This window comes from Nuphar pumila, chromosome 17 (genome assembly GCF_984573655.1).
Source record: "Nuphar pumila chromosome 17, dmNupPumi1.hap1.1, whole genome shotgun sequence".
Taxonomy (NCBI): domain Eukaryota; kingdom Viridiplantae; phylum Streptophyta; class Magnoliopsida; order Nymphaeales; family Nymphaeaceae; genus Nuphar; species Nuphar pumila.
Window position 1 is genome coordinate 67217217 of NC_143265.1, and position 15100 is coordinate 67232316.

The following is a 15100-nucleotide window of genomic DNA, read 5'->3' on the forward strand; positions in this document are numbered from 1 at the left end:
GCGAAAGATGCATAAGCAAAATGCACGAGGTACAAAATCATACATTGATCAAATATCTAAGCAAGCAAGTAAATATACAAATAAGGCATGAGGTATGAAACCATATATCCATCAAATATCCAAGTAAGCAGGTAAATATGCAAATAAAGCATGAGGTACGAAATCGTACATTCGTCAAATATCTAAGCAAGCAAGTAAATATGCAAATAAGGCACGAGGTACAAAACTATACCTTAACCAATAAGCGTGCAAACAAGTAAATACGCAAAGCAGATAAGTACATGAAAGAAATAAAGTACAACTAGGCATATCTAGCATGACTATTTTAATTATTTCAACTTAATTCAGTTCATCTACTGCCCTTTTGTGCAACTTTCCCCTACCTTGAGGGTTTTGGGGTTGCACGCATCATTGAACATAGTAATATACATCTCGGGCCGTGAGACACGAGCGTTCTCCATCATGCAATCTGTGAAGAACAAATAAATGATAACTCGAATAAGAAATAGAAGGGGCTGGGTGGACTCAGCTATGAGCCTGATCCAACCCGACATTAAACAAGGGATGCCGGTCTGCTCGAGCATTTGGTGGTGACAGAAGGTGGTAGGGGCCCGACCCTCCACAACGGACAGGGGCAAAGGCTAGGCTATTGCCACCTGCCAGAAGGCAGAAAATGGCAGAGCTTAGCTCCTGCCAATTAGTTGGAAATCATAGGAGGCAGCAGGGGCTCATCCCTTGTTGACCTACTAGTTAGGCAAGGAAACAGTAGGGGCTTAACCCCTGTCGTGTTTATCCAAAAAGGTGACAGGGCTCAGCCCCTGTCGACCCACCAAAAGAACTCAGTCAGCAGGGGCTCAACCCCTGCTGATCTGCGAGAGAGCGAGTGGGAGGGGCAAAGCCCTCTGTTGGAAGAGGGTGCATGGCAGAGGCTGAGGCCTCTGCTCGTCAGAAACATCAAACAGTAGAGGTCGAGGCTCTTGCCTGCTGGAATAAGATGAACGACAGGGGTCGATGCCCCTGCTTGATAAAACCCCAAATAGCAGGTGGTAGGGGCCTAGCCTATTAGAATAATCACACGGTAGGGGCCGTGGCCCCTGCTTGACGGAAGCAACAGACGACAGAGGTTGAAGCCCCTGCCTACCAGACAAGTCGAAGGGAGGGAGTCAGACGAAGAAGAAAGAAATGAAGAGGGGGGGAGGGTCGAGCGAGGTCTGTGGAAGCAGGGATCCAGGGAGGTGCTCGCCGAACTGATCCCACTGGCGAGAAGGTCTGACAAAGAATACAGTCGGGTCTTGTCGGCCGGTGGGCTGTCGGCGAGTGAGGTTGGAGAGGGGCGAGCAGAGGAGGAGAGCGAACATAGAGAGAGGGAGACGGGCACAGGGAGAGACATCGAGCATGAGAAAGAGATGGATCTAGGGGGTTACCTGAATGACTACGGCGTCAGGGCTCCGATGCTACTGCGAGGACCAGTGGCAGGGGAACACCAGACGGGAGGGTGACTCAGGCTAGCTCCAGCGAATCGAGGAAGACAAGGGAGAGCGAGAGAGAGAAAAGGGCGATCAGAAGGGAGAGGAGAAAAGAGGCGCATGTGCCCTCTTTCCCCTCCACACGACCTCTTAAAGGGCCCAGGGGGAGGCGTGAATCGGGAAACCCCAACGAGGTTTCCTTTTCCAGGGAGAAAGGAGAGGAGGGAAATAGAGCAGGGGGGGGGGGCTCACGATAACGGTTTATAACCCTTACAGATTACAGGTCCGGGTTGGATCCGACCCAGGTCCAAAAGGTTTTTTCCCCTGAAAAACTTGGGTTTTACATAATGCTTATGCACAATCAACCTTAACCCTATTACCCCCCCCCCCCCCCACAAATACCAAATATTAAATAAAGGATAAAAAACAAATATAAATCATCTATAACACCAATAAATATATATCTATAAAAAAAATCTTAAAATAGTAAACCCCAAATGAAAAATCTAGTGCTAAATATTAAATAAAACACATACAAACATACATAAATATTTCACAATAACAATCAACCAAAAATAATACAAGGTTGTATTATATTTATATATATATATGTATATATGAAACTCACTTTAAGACAACCAAAAGACATGAAAGCTGATCAAAAGGATGTTGCAACCTCACCAGAATGCTGTAAGATGATTTCACATGAATCACTACAAAAAAAAGAGAAGAAGAGAGAAAAAGGTTAGGATTCTAACGAGAAACAAAAAACAAAAAATAAAAAAAGCATCATAATGACTTTATATATGAATCAACAAGCAGGTGAAAGTTAGGGACATTCACAAGATGCATTTGCAAATATAGGCTGATATTTGCAGACCTCCTCGATGAGTATTTACTTAAAAGAGGTTTGTAGGTTATATTCATGAACTTCGTACTGTATTTGCGAAGGTCCTACTATATTTACGAAGGTCTCATCAAAGTGTGAAAGTCAGGGACATTCACAATTGAGATTTATGAATGTCGAGAGAATTTGCAGATCTGCTCAATCGGTATTTACTTAAAGGAGGTTTGCAAGTTATATTTATGAAGTTCATACTAAATTTGCAAAGGTTATATTATATTTGTGGTCTCATTAGGGTGCAAAAGTTAGGAACATTTACAACTAGTATTTACGAATATCTACAGACAATTGCAGATCTCCTGAAGGAGTATTTTACTTAAAGGAGGTTCATAGGTCATATTCACAAAGTTTGTATTATATTTGTGAAAGTAGTATCATATTTGCGAAGGTCGCATTAGAGTGAGAAAGTTGGAGACATTCACAACTAGTATTTGTGAATGTCGACAAATATATGCGGATCTCCTTGAGAAGTATTTACTTAAAGGAGGTTTGCAATTTATATTCGAAAAGTTCGTACTGTGTTTATGAAGGTTGTATTATATTTGCAAATGTCTCGTCAGAGTACGAAAGTCAAGAACATTCACAACTGATATTAGCGAGTGTTAGCAAACATTTGTAGATCTCCTCGAGGATTATTTACTTAAAGGAGGTTCACAGGTTATATTCGCGAAGTTTGTACTGTATTTGCAAAGATCATAATATATTTGCAGATGTTCACATGGTTGCAAACTTTATCATATGAACCTTATAGGCAAAGATATCTTAAAAAAGTTAAGAATTGATGATTTTTGACATGTGAGGGATTTATTCAAAATATTACTATTTTGCAAGGACAATACAATCATTTTTTATTTTTAATTTATATAATATTTTTTACATTGCTCCAATTTTATATATTTTTGCAAACTATGAGTGTGACTTTATTATATAGGTTATTGTGACATGCTTACATGAATTTCATAAGAAAAAGCCGATCACATGCATAATATTTTAGTAGAATTAAAGAAGGCTTGAACTATGATGAGATGTGATGTAATAAATGATATTTAGAGTGATGGTAAAAGTAAGAGCTTGATACCACCAAGGTGGTATCCCATGTGGTACGCGGGCTCCTGTGCCAAGTTGAAGGCCCAGGTTGGAATCCCTCTGCCACATGCAGCTTAAGAGATATCTGGTAGGGGTAGGCCTAACCCCATCTTGCCTTTAAAAAAAAGAATGTAGGAGCTTGATCAAGTTTTTTATTAATAATATGTTAAAAATTATGTTCACTAAGAACATTGACGTTTCTAGTATCGTGAATATTGCAAAAAAATTCATGTATTTTGTTTGTTTGATCAGAGAAAGATTATGTTTTATAATTAATAATAGATAATATTGACAGTTATGTTAAAACTAGAAGCTTATTATAAAAGGAAAGAAAGAGACTGTTTTTGGAACCCATTACCAAGTGTTATTCATTGTATTCACTTGATTATTGAAGATTTGGATAACAAGAATTTACATTAAAATATGATTGAAAAAGCAAAAAACGTAGCTTATATATCTATGTCATGGTTAGATTTTGAGTTTAATAAAAAAATCACTAAAAAAATATCAAAATTCATAGTGATACGATTTGCAACTTTTTCTTTACATTGCAATTTGTCATTTTAAGCAAGTCAAATACTAAATCTGTCCCATGTTAAGATTTGAGGGATAATATAACCCAAAGACTCGAAATAAAAAATAAAAAGGTTCTCGTTATTTTATTATCATGAAATAGTATAAAAAACATTAAGTTGGTGTGGAATAATTTTTGGCTTGTCTGACGATTATTCGAGAAGAAGAAAGAAGAAGGTGGGAGAAGGGCGTGGCTGTCACGTAACGCTGCAGTGCAGCAAGGGAGGACGAAGACCTAATCATTGCCTCGGTCTTTTCGTTATTGATAGCTTCCCCTTACCTCCGTTTCGATTCCCACGATTTTCGTGATCTCTGAGTTGGATTTTCTCCTCCCATGTAGAGAAGGCCCTCGAAAAATGGGTTTTGCTAGATACCCATGTTGAGAATCATGGTTTCCGATCTTTATCTTGTGAAATTCGATCGGTTGTGGTATAGAGGGTGTTGAGATTTGATGTTGGTTTTCGTGGATTCCTGCTTTGAAGATCTTTAATGGCAGGCGAAGAATTGGTTGAGCTCAAATTCAGGCTCTACGATGGCTCGGACATTGGTCCTAACAAGTATTCCCCTGCCACCACAATTGGTTCTCTTAAAGAAATCATTCTCAGTATATGGCCGCAGGGTTAGATGGCTTTCCCTTCTTGATTTTCATAATTTTAGTGTTGATTTATTGGTTTTCAATTTTCTGGATCCGTATGTTCTTTTAAAGCTGTGTTATATTTTACCGATTTGAGATTGAGTTCTTTTCGTCCATATGTTTGGTGATTTTTTCTTGTTCATTTTAATCTACGAGAATCCATGATTTCTTTTGGCATCTTGTAAGAAAAGAATGGTTTGCAGCAATTTTTTCTGTTCTATGTTGTGGTTTATGAGAAAGGATATGAATTCTTGTTGGTTTGGTGGGGTAATTCTTAGTGCCCCCTCTTCGTTGATGAGATTTTAAAATATTGATAGGATACACCAATCCCAACTGGTCCGTTGTTTATATATGATACTTGTTCATTATTGGAGAGCTAATTGTCATAAAATTAAGCAATGAAATGAACTCAGTAAGATTTGATTCGGTTGATTTAACTATTAGAAGTGGTTGCCGTGTTATCTGTTTGATGATTCTTTCGTTGATTACAAGTAATTAACTTCTATGGGCATGTTGCTCCTTGTGTTTGTAGTTTTTATGTTTTACTGTTCCAATCACTATGTTATGGCATTCATGATGTTTTTTATATGTATAATTGGGTAACTGTCAACAGAGACTATCAACAGATTTTGCTTATTAGATTTTAAGATTGTAGGTGAGCATGTCTGCTACTTTACAAGTTCTTTCAAGTGTAGGATCTCTTTGCTGATATTTTTGATGGATCATAGTATCATACAAAGTGCCTCAGTCAGCACACACTCCCAGAACCCCAACACGTGCACACACTCACATACACACACAGAAAAAAAAGAAAAGGAAAAAAGTAAGAAAACGCATACACACATGCACACACAGAAAATATGATGTTTAAACCTGGCATACCCCTTGAAATGAGGTGCATCGTTAACTGAGTTGTGCACCGTAGGCATGTGGGATGAACTTTTGCCTTTACGTGCATGCTTTATGCCTTGGAGATTTTTCACATCAGTGTCTGACATGGTGTCTTAGTTTCACCTTGAAGGAGAGGGAAACAAGTGAAGAGCTAGGAAGGGAATCATGAAGGTAGGTAGGGAAGAATCTTCATTTATATAGAAAACCAGTAAAAGGGTAATTACACATAAGATACAAATGTTAACCACAGCTACAACTTGCCACTCATATGTGGCATGACCGAAAATAAATAATAACAATTTCATTGTGCATAACTGCTAACCTTAAGTGGTGGCAAAGTAAAATGACCATAATATCTTGACAGTGACAAACATTACAACAATTTCACAAAGTACCGAATTTGACTGCATATCTGCAGTAATCTATTGGGTTCTGATGAAAATATAGTAAAAAGAAAAAGACGAAATCATGAACAGTAGGTTATCGTATATGCACGACAAATGAGGTATGGACAAGTAGGTGTAACCTGCTTTGCAACTTGCATGCTTCTAATTACAGCAATATTTGCTATCTTCCTATAAACAGGATGTGTTTTTTTGCCTTTTCTGCATCCTCCAAACCATTATTAAGAAACTAACAAGGCACCAGTGACTACATGGTTGTGGATTTGAAGAAATTAATGAAGCACCAATAAAAAAATGGTAGTAGTTGATGGAATATGCAGAAAACCAAGGGGCAGAACTTGTGGGGCTATTGATTGATTGATGGCCTACCTGGTGTTGTTCGGAGTCTATCTCTGGCTTTACCTCTTGATGCTCTTAAGGCATTATCTCCATAGCCGATGGCAATGTTAGAGGCTCAACCAAATGGAAGATGTAGCAGAAAGGGAATGATGAAAATTTAGGGAGAATTTTAGTGCTATTTTATTCATCAGTGAAAGATGTATGTCATTGCAAAATAAGAAAAGTTTTGATTCCGAGCTAGTGAACACTGTGAACGAAGTGAACCGAGGGGGTGGAAAGGTTCTGAAAGAGAGGAAGGACAGACCCAGGTTCTGAAAGAAATAATGAGAAAGTTCAGGTTCGAATTCCATGGATGTTTTGAAAATAAATGCCACCAAAATTTTGTTTATTTTTGTTGTTAGCATATAACATTGCCCCCATAAATATTCTTCCATATATGTGAAAATATTGCCATGCTTGTTTTGGTTAGCTACATGACCCATCTGCACCTATATAATGAGATTGGGTTCCAAGTATCAAATTGTTGTCTTCAACTGCTTGATTACATCTTAGCTGAGGAGCATTGGGATGCTCTATCTCGTTTACCAAGCATTTCTCCATGTTACATGTGATTTTCTGGTTTAATTGCTAGTATTTTTTCCACTCTTTATTTAAGTGCATATGTTCCAGTTTTACTTAATTTAGCAATTTCTATATCTTGATAGTGCATGGCTTAGATGATGGCCAACATTTCAGTCCAGTTCAGTTTAAACTTTGAGTACATTTACAGTGATGTTTTCTTGTGTTCTACGTTTAAGATTGAGCTTGTTTATTTCCATTAAAGAAAGGATTGACCTCGTTTATCAAATGACAATTTTCTGGAGGGGATCAACTTCTTTTCAAATAGAATAATTATTTATAATGTTAATTTTGGGTGTTAGAATCATTATTTCACTTCATGTAAAATTGTTGCCTGAAGATTGAAAAGTACTTTTTATTTGGTTAATGATGAATTTAATAGTTCCAAAACATCCAATTTTTGATAGATAAGGACAATGCGCCAAAATCAATCAATGACATTAAGCTCATAAATGCGGGTAAAATACTGGAGAACAACAAAACTCTTGCTGAGTCCAGGGTACCTGTTGGGGAGCTTCCCGGTGGCATCATCACTATGCATGTTGTTGTGAGGCCTCCTGTATTGGATAGAAACAACGGTAATGTGGACAAGGACCTAGTGATTATTGCAACTTCCATATTGGTTTACATCCATCACTGATCATACAGTGATATTGTTTTGATTATATATGCGACCTTCTCTCTCTCTCTTTCCTTATCTACATTGGAAGGACTGTTGCATTAACTTTTTAGCCTCAATAAAAAATTATCTCAACAAAATCAAGTTTTGAACAGACACCCAATTAGTGACTGTGGGATTGGTGACACCGAATTGGCTGGAGTATATGGGACACAGATGGTTGTTGGAGTTTTCCATTGAGAATGGCATTTAAGAGGTACAGGATGGAAATGGGGTCTGTCCAACATAGAAGATAGAACAAGATGAAAAGGATTGATAGCAACATTTCCTATTTTACTTCAATTTGGAGTAATGGTTATTCATTTGTTGTTCCTGCCTTTCAGTCCAGATTCAAGAAGCTTTGTCTAATACAGGAACTGGGATCTGCTTTAGAATCTTCCTTGTGTACCTTTTGCAAAAAAGCGTGCAACCCTGCTGTATCAATGGCTTATTCAATTCTTTTTCTATTCCTCTCATGGAGAAATAATAAACAAAAAAAAATCAGGAAACCAAACAAACAATGAATCTGACTGTTCTTTTTGCTGATTGACATTTCATTGATTTGGGAGCTGATTCTTATAAGCCTTTCAATCTGCATAGGAATGAAATATTTTTGTGGTGGTGGTCACAAAGACTTGAATGAATGCATGCATATGTTTTTCTAGTTTCACGGTTTACTTGTGTCCTCAAAAGGGTTGTAAATCTCAGGAAACAGTGTGATACCTTGGTTGACCTCTGGGATGGTCTGTTGAGGCTAAAGGCATTAAACTGATTTTAGCAGTGGTAAAGTGTTCTGTGAGGCTTTCATGAATAAGGGTGCATTCACACAAACTTTATAGCAATGGAAGTGCTTGTGCATGTGTGTGTGTGTGTGTGTGTGGAGAGCAAGGTTAGGAACCGGATATTTCTGGTATTTGGAAAACTCTCATTAACTGTGATTCATCCTTCTGCTCATTGTAACCTATTAAGCAATGGCTCAAGAAAACACCGCACCTTTACTTTGTGGAGGGGTGGATCATATTGGTGGCTTTAGCATTGCATGTGACTCTTTGGAACATTTGTTGCAGCGGGCTTCAACTTGTATGTTTTTTGGAACAATATCAACTAATCAGAGGTACAACTGTAATACCAATACTAATGCCTATGTTGCTTTGAATGCAGACAAGCCACATGCTGATTCTCAAAAGAACAGATGTTCCTGCTCGATTCTGTGATTACAAATTACAGAATGATCCACCATTTTCAGCTGTTGACTTTTATAGTCTTGCTGGTATACAAGCAGTGTTGTCTTGCCAGTGTATTATTGCCTTTGCATTTGATTCTGTGTATCAGCATAGCTGAGGGGTTCATTTGTTGTACTAACTCTGGGCGCTTTCAGTTTTATGTTCTTTCGTTGGGTGTTGTAGTTTTAGGTTCGATTGTTTCTGTGGTTGCTCTGTGATGAATTTGGCATTCTGTTCTTTGGGGACACCACACTTTCTAGATGAACCCCCATGATCTGATGGAATGCTTACTGGTTTCTTGCCTACTGTGAACTAGGAAGTGGCTGTTGGGTGGTCGAACTCTAGATGATGGGCTTTCTTCTTGGTAAGCAAGACCTGTTTCCATTGAGGCATCAGAATTCCATGAAGATGGGCCATACCTTTCAGGGCAATTCTTTTCGGTGTTTGCCATGTACTAAAATTCCCTCCATTAGGATTTTCTGCTTCAAGTTGTGAATCTGTAAATGCTGTCTTGTGGTGCCAGGATTCTGCATTAGTACTTTGAAAGCCTACGATTCGTTCTTGTTCGTTTGATCAACTGCATGGTGATTTTTCTTGCTCGTTTTGGGCCAAACCATCTGGGGAATGCTTTGATTGATAGGAAGTCAAATCAGTAAGCGATCAACTTTGCATTTAAAGTGCTGATTGGAACCTTGAAATGAAGGTGTATTGCAGTTTCCCCAACACCTTCTGCTGTTTGGGAAAAAATGCCTTGCAGTTTCCCAATGCCCTTTATTGTTTGGGATTGTTCGGAGCAATATATATGATACTACATTAGGGATAGGGGTGTCAACGGGCCTGGTTTACCCGAACCAAACCTTACAGGGTCTGGGTATGGTGATAAATAAGATGACCCGGGTCCGGACCTGAAGGTCTGGTTAATACCTGGAACCGGGTATAGTTTGTGAAATTTTATACTAGACCTGGACCCGACCCGAGTTCTGATTAAGACCCACAAATTTTCAATGTGAAAATGATAAAAAAATATGGTTTTACTGGGTATGGTCCGGGTTTGGTTCATGTACTTCTTATCGGGACTGGTTATGGTTTTTCTTATAGTAGACCTGCTTAAACCCGAGTCCGCACTTGATATCGTAACAAAAAATCTGGTCTAAGTCTGATTCCACCTGAGTCCGAACCAAACCTGACCTGCTGACACCCCTAATTAGGGATGGAGTTGGTCCCAAACACCACATTTCAACAGGTTAACAACTTGCAAGAGTTTGTTGGCAATTCCATCACAACTGCTCCTATATAGCGCCTAAATTGAGTAAAAACTTGAGGACGTAAAGACCCTTTCTGCGAACGCAATGAACTGATTGTCTAGTATTATGAAGCTTTATCTTCTAGTGTTGGAGAGGCAGCAAACCAATGAAAACTTAAATCGGGATATTAAGTTACAAAGTCATTTAGTTGGGATTCCGCTTGAAGAAGATGAAGACAGACAGATAATAGTTACAGAAATTAGTCATCAATAGGCCGTTAAATAACTGAAACCATGGTTCTCTTTTTCAGCTTTATCGGGTCATAATAACCACATTGGCTATGGTATTTCCATTGAATGAACAAGGCCTGGCTAGAGCAACCGCATCATCTGTCACTTATCTAATTGATCAATTGTTAAAAATTGGAGGCTCTGCATTTTTCTCATAATGCCACTGCAAAACTTCCCTTTTCTCTTTTCATGCTCTGGAAAGTTGGATACACAAATTTAGGCAAGGATGAGCAAGGGACATGTATTTTTTTTTGACTAGTAACAAATAGATTAAATTGCAGAAGTTTGACAAAGTTACTCTTCACATCTTGGTTATCATATTACATGACAAGCTCAACATCAACAGCCCACAACAGCTCCTTGGCACACTTGGCTAGGTGGGTCAGCTTGAGATGTTCAAGTTAAAGGACATTGCAAGTTCGAAACTCGCGGTGTGCATCTCTTGCCACAAGGTCAAAAGTAGAAAACAACAGGAAACTATCCTCGGTGAATAAAAGGGTGTCTGCATCTCTTGCCACAGGGTCAAAAGTCGAAACCAACAGCAAACTATCCTCGGTGAATAAAGGGACAGTATTAGTGAAGTTTTACACCATGGATACCGAAATATAACCACGTAACGTGATATCCAAAATATAACAGCAAAAAAAACTCGGAAGTTTACACCACAGATACCGAAATAGAGCCATGTAATGGGATATCCAAACTATAAGAGCGAAGAAAACTCAACATCACCAATGGAAGTGCAGTAGCTCCACTTGCTGGAGTTCATTTTGTTTCAGTTGAATGAGAAAAATCATCCTTCGTACATATCTTCTTCCAACAGCTAGTGGATAGGGAGATTGAAGGCTGCATTTGAAGGCAGACAAGTGCTACCATCTAACTGCCCATCTCTAGCTGGAAGGATAAACATGTGCAGTTTTTAGGTTGACCAACATGATATGCAGGTTGCTAATCTCCTTTTTTTGTGTAAAACAGGATGAAGAATGAACCCTGCGGAAAGATAAACCCCCGGATTGGGAGATGAACACACACAACCCAAAGTGTACACGCAAGAAGGGGGGCCTTAATCTCCCAGTTTGGTAATAAAAAAAATCAAAGGAAGAATGAGCTTGTAGGGCATGTCACGAGATAGGCTCAAGATTTGGATTCACTAGGAGCTGAGATGCGTTACATATCTAGGGGTTATTTTTCTCTCTTAATTAGGAAGCTCTGAACAATTGAGCTTTATTATCTTAATTTTCCATCATTAAAGGAAACCTCAACTTACGGCTAAATATATATTGTAGTTGCGATCTTTTCAAAGTTATACCAAATGTAAAGATATTTTGATATAAAAGTACGCTTTTCATGATGAACAAGTGAGAAGAGGCTCTCACTCCTTGCTAAAGCCTAGCACACGTTTGTCCTTGATTGCTACTGTAGTTTACCACAAGCACTTCACAAGTGTTTTGGGTTATTGTATTTAGAAAATGCTGCAATTACTGAAAAATGCCTTATTTGGATTTATTTTTATCTGGTGTATAAACAATAATAGTGCCCAAGTTGCCCCAGCAAGCTGCAACGGACAGGACTGAAGCAGGTTATAAGTCCCCCCCCCCCCTTCCCCCCAAGACGCACTGTTTGCTACAGTGTGTGTTCGGGGTCCAAATGAGTGCCACGTATATAAGTACATGGGGCTCGTATCCCTGTGTGTGTCGGCATCACTTAGCATCGGAGTCCGGTGTGGTTGCAAAGACTTAAGTACCCTTTCCTGCCATGAAACGACGACTCGAGAAAAGGACAAAAATGTCGTCCATTTAAAAAGGGAAACGACGATTCGAAATTCTACATCTAGAAAAGTGAAACGCCGGTTCGAGAATGATGTTAACTCTTCAAAGTCCAAACGTTCTGTTTTCGCCCTAAGAAGTAAACTTTTGCACCATCTGCTGTAACAGGAGCTCCCATTTGACGATGCACCCTTTGACGTCGTCTGTTGCCACCGAACCCTCCTTTGTCGTCGTCTGCTTCCACCAGAGCATCCTTTACCGTCGTCTGCTGCCACCGGACCCTTCTTTGCCATCGTTTGCTTCCACCAGAGTACCTTTTACCATCGTCTGCTATCGTCGAAGCACCCTTTTCCATCGTCTGTTGCCACCGAAGCAACCTTTGCCTTCTTTTGCTACCTTCTGGGTGTTTCTTCTCCACTATAAGATTACCAAAACTCGTATCATTTTGGTGAGTTTCATTTAAGGTTTCGTTATGAAAACAAAACAATTTATAAATCTGAATGCTAAATCTTACAACCGGTTTTACTATTCATGCTAAATAACACCTATTTTCATACTAAAAAAATTGATTTTTTACCTATCCACCTTCTGAGCATCGAAAAATAGTTAGCACAATTTGTTCTTATGAAGCAACAACAATTTATACGTTTGAAGCAGTAACGATTTAATGAAATTACCACAATTTGTACTTAACTTTGATAAATCATACAACTATGTTTACATGTGAAGCTCAAACGTTACAACGATATGCACTTATGAAGGTTGCGATTTCTACAATGATTTATAAGTTTGAAGCAACAACAATTTATACATTTAAAGCAATAGCGATGTATATTTATGAAGTTACATCGATTTATACTTAAGTTTGCTAAATCTTACAACGATGTTTACTTATGAAGCCAAATATTGCAATGATTTATAATGTTGGTGATTGTTTAACGAATGTGATAATTTGTATTATTATATACTTGGGAAGACAGTTGTAATATATAATGATGTGGTTAAATTTATATGTTGTGTTGTGCAGGTTAGCAATGTCTAAAGCTCGTTAGACAAGACATCCACAATCGTTCGATTTCATGAGAGTTACTGAAATGATCCACCAGTCCCATCTATATGAGCGTTATGAAAGGTACCAAAATATAATGAAGATTGAGAATGATAAAGAAAGGGACAAAGCGTTGGAATTGTATTATGCAGAGGATTATTCATCAGGTATTGAGTGAATAACAAAGGAAGCATGGGGAAGAACTAAAGATGAAGAAGAAGAAGAAGGAGGAGGAGGGGAAAATGCAAAGGAAGAATGAAGAGGAGAATGAAAAGCAAAGGCAAATGAAGAAGGAGGAGGAGAGGGAGACAGAAAGGCAAATGAAGAAGGAGGAGGAGAGGAAAAGGCAAAGAAAGAAGGAGGAGGAGGAGAAGCAAAGCCAAAGGCAAAGGCAAAGGCAAAGGCAAAGGAAAAAGAAGGAGCAGAGGGAAAGGCAAAGAAAAAATAAGGAGAAGGAAGAGAAAAAAGGCAATTGAAGAAGAAGAGGACGAGGAAGAGAAGGAAAGGCAAAAGAAGGAGAATGAGGATAAGAAAGAGAAAAAAAGGCAAAGAAAGAAGAAGAAGAACGAGAAAGATAAGAAAAGAGAAAGGAAGAAGCAGAAGGAGGAAGAGAATGAAAGAAAAAGGAAAAAACAGAAGAAAGAGATAGAAAGGGAAAAGAAAAAGCAATTGAAGGAAGAGAAGGAAATGAAACTGAAGAAAGAAATTGAAAAGCAGAGGAGAGAACCGAAGGAACGAAGAAAAGAAGAAAGGCAAATGATGGAGGGAGGGGATGAAGAGGAGAAAAGTATGACCAAGGTACGTAAATTAATCCCGTCTGTCACGATTTACTGTGATAGTTATTAATATGTATAGCGATTAATGTGATAGTGATTACTTTAATAGCGATTACGGTGAACAATTTACTATGATAACGATTACTATGTATAGTGATTACTATGTATAGCGATTACTGTGATAGCGATTACTGTGAACGATTTACTGTTATAGGTATGATTATGTATAGCGATTACTGTGATAACGATTACTATGTATAACGAGTGTGCAACAATTATTATTTATAGCGCTGTGTACAATGACGTGTAGAAGTATAAATAAGATTAATTTTGATTTGATATGCATAATATGCTATTTTGTGTTACAGGGAGGTCATAAGAAAAGTAGAGCACCAGGTGAAAAGCTTAAAGGACGGTGTCAGTTGCTTGTAGTTCTGTTGTGGTATAAACAACTTAGTGAATATCAGAAGGATCGATTGCGAAATATGCACTTTGGCAGCCTTTTGGACCATCATTCTTTTGAAACATGCTGGAACACCATGACCCACCTGGTAAATAAGTGAAATAATAAGACGAACACATTCCAGTTTAATTCTTTTGAGATCACTATGACCCTAAAAGATATGGCATGGATTACGAGCCTTAAGTGCCATAGAAGTGCTGTCATATTACAGGATTCAAACTATATCGTAAGGGACAAGTGCATGACCTTTCTAGGAATGTCGATGGAGGACTGGAGGCAATGCATTTATGGTAGAAGCAATTTCACATCGATGAAAGTTTATTCTTTTTGTAATAAATGGGAAGGCCGGTCTGCTATATGTGCATCTGAAAGAGCTAACCAAGAGTTGCATGACTTCCTTTTTTATTTTTTTGGACTTACTTTATTTTCTGATTTGTCTGGTTCAAGGATAAGTTACCTGTGGCTGTAATTCTTAGAAGACTTAGATAAAGTTGACAACTATGCATGGGGTGCTGCTATGCTCGCACACTTGTACAATCAACTTTACCGTGAGAGTAATGGTATAAAAACCATCCCAGGGTTTTGGCCATTTGTTCAGGTAATTGTTTATTATATATTTTATAGTTGTAGACTAAGATAGTTGAAGGTTATAGTCTTACTAATATATATGATTTTGTAGGCTTGGTTGTGGGAGCATATTATCGCCTTGCGTCCTCA

At 38.5% G+C, this 15100-nt stretch overlaps 1 protein-coding gene across 3 annotated transcripts; it reads left to right on the forward strand.

Moving 5' to 3' along the window:
- Positions 1 to 4182: 4182 nt before the first annotated feature.
- On the forward strand, positions 4183 to 9373 carry LOC149812093 (membrane-anchored ubiquitin-fold protein 3-like). Of its 3 annotated transcripts, XR_016428551.1 has the most exons (4): positions 4183 to 4648; positions 7323 to 7493; positions 8735 to 8843; positions 9113 to 9373. XR_016428551.1 is itself a non-coding variant. In XM_089993283.1 (3 exons), exons 1-3 carry the CDS (start codon positions 4519 to 4521, stop codon positions 8785 to 8787), a joined length of 354 nt encoding a protein of 117 aa, XP_089849409.1. In that variant the 5' UTR covers positions 4183 to 4518; the 3' UTR covers positions 8788 to 9373. The 3 variants fall into 3 exon arrangements, 2 of the variants coding, with proteins under 2 accessions (XP_089849409.1, XP_089849411.1); XM_089993283.1 differs by having other exon boundaries at positions 8735 to 9373; XM_089993285.1 differs by lacking the exon at positions 8735 to 8843.
- The last annotated feature ends 5727 nt before the right edge of the window (positions 9374 to 15100 follow it).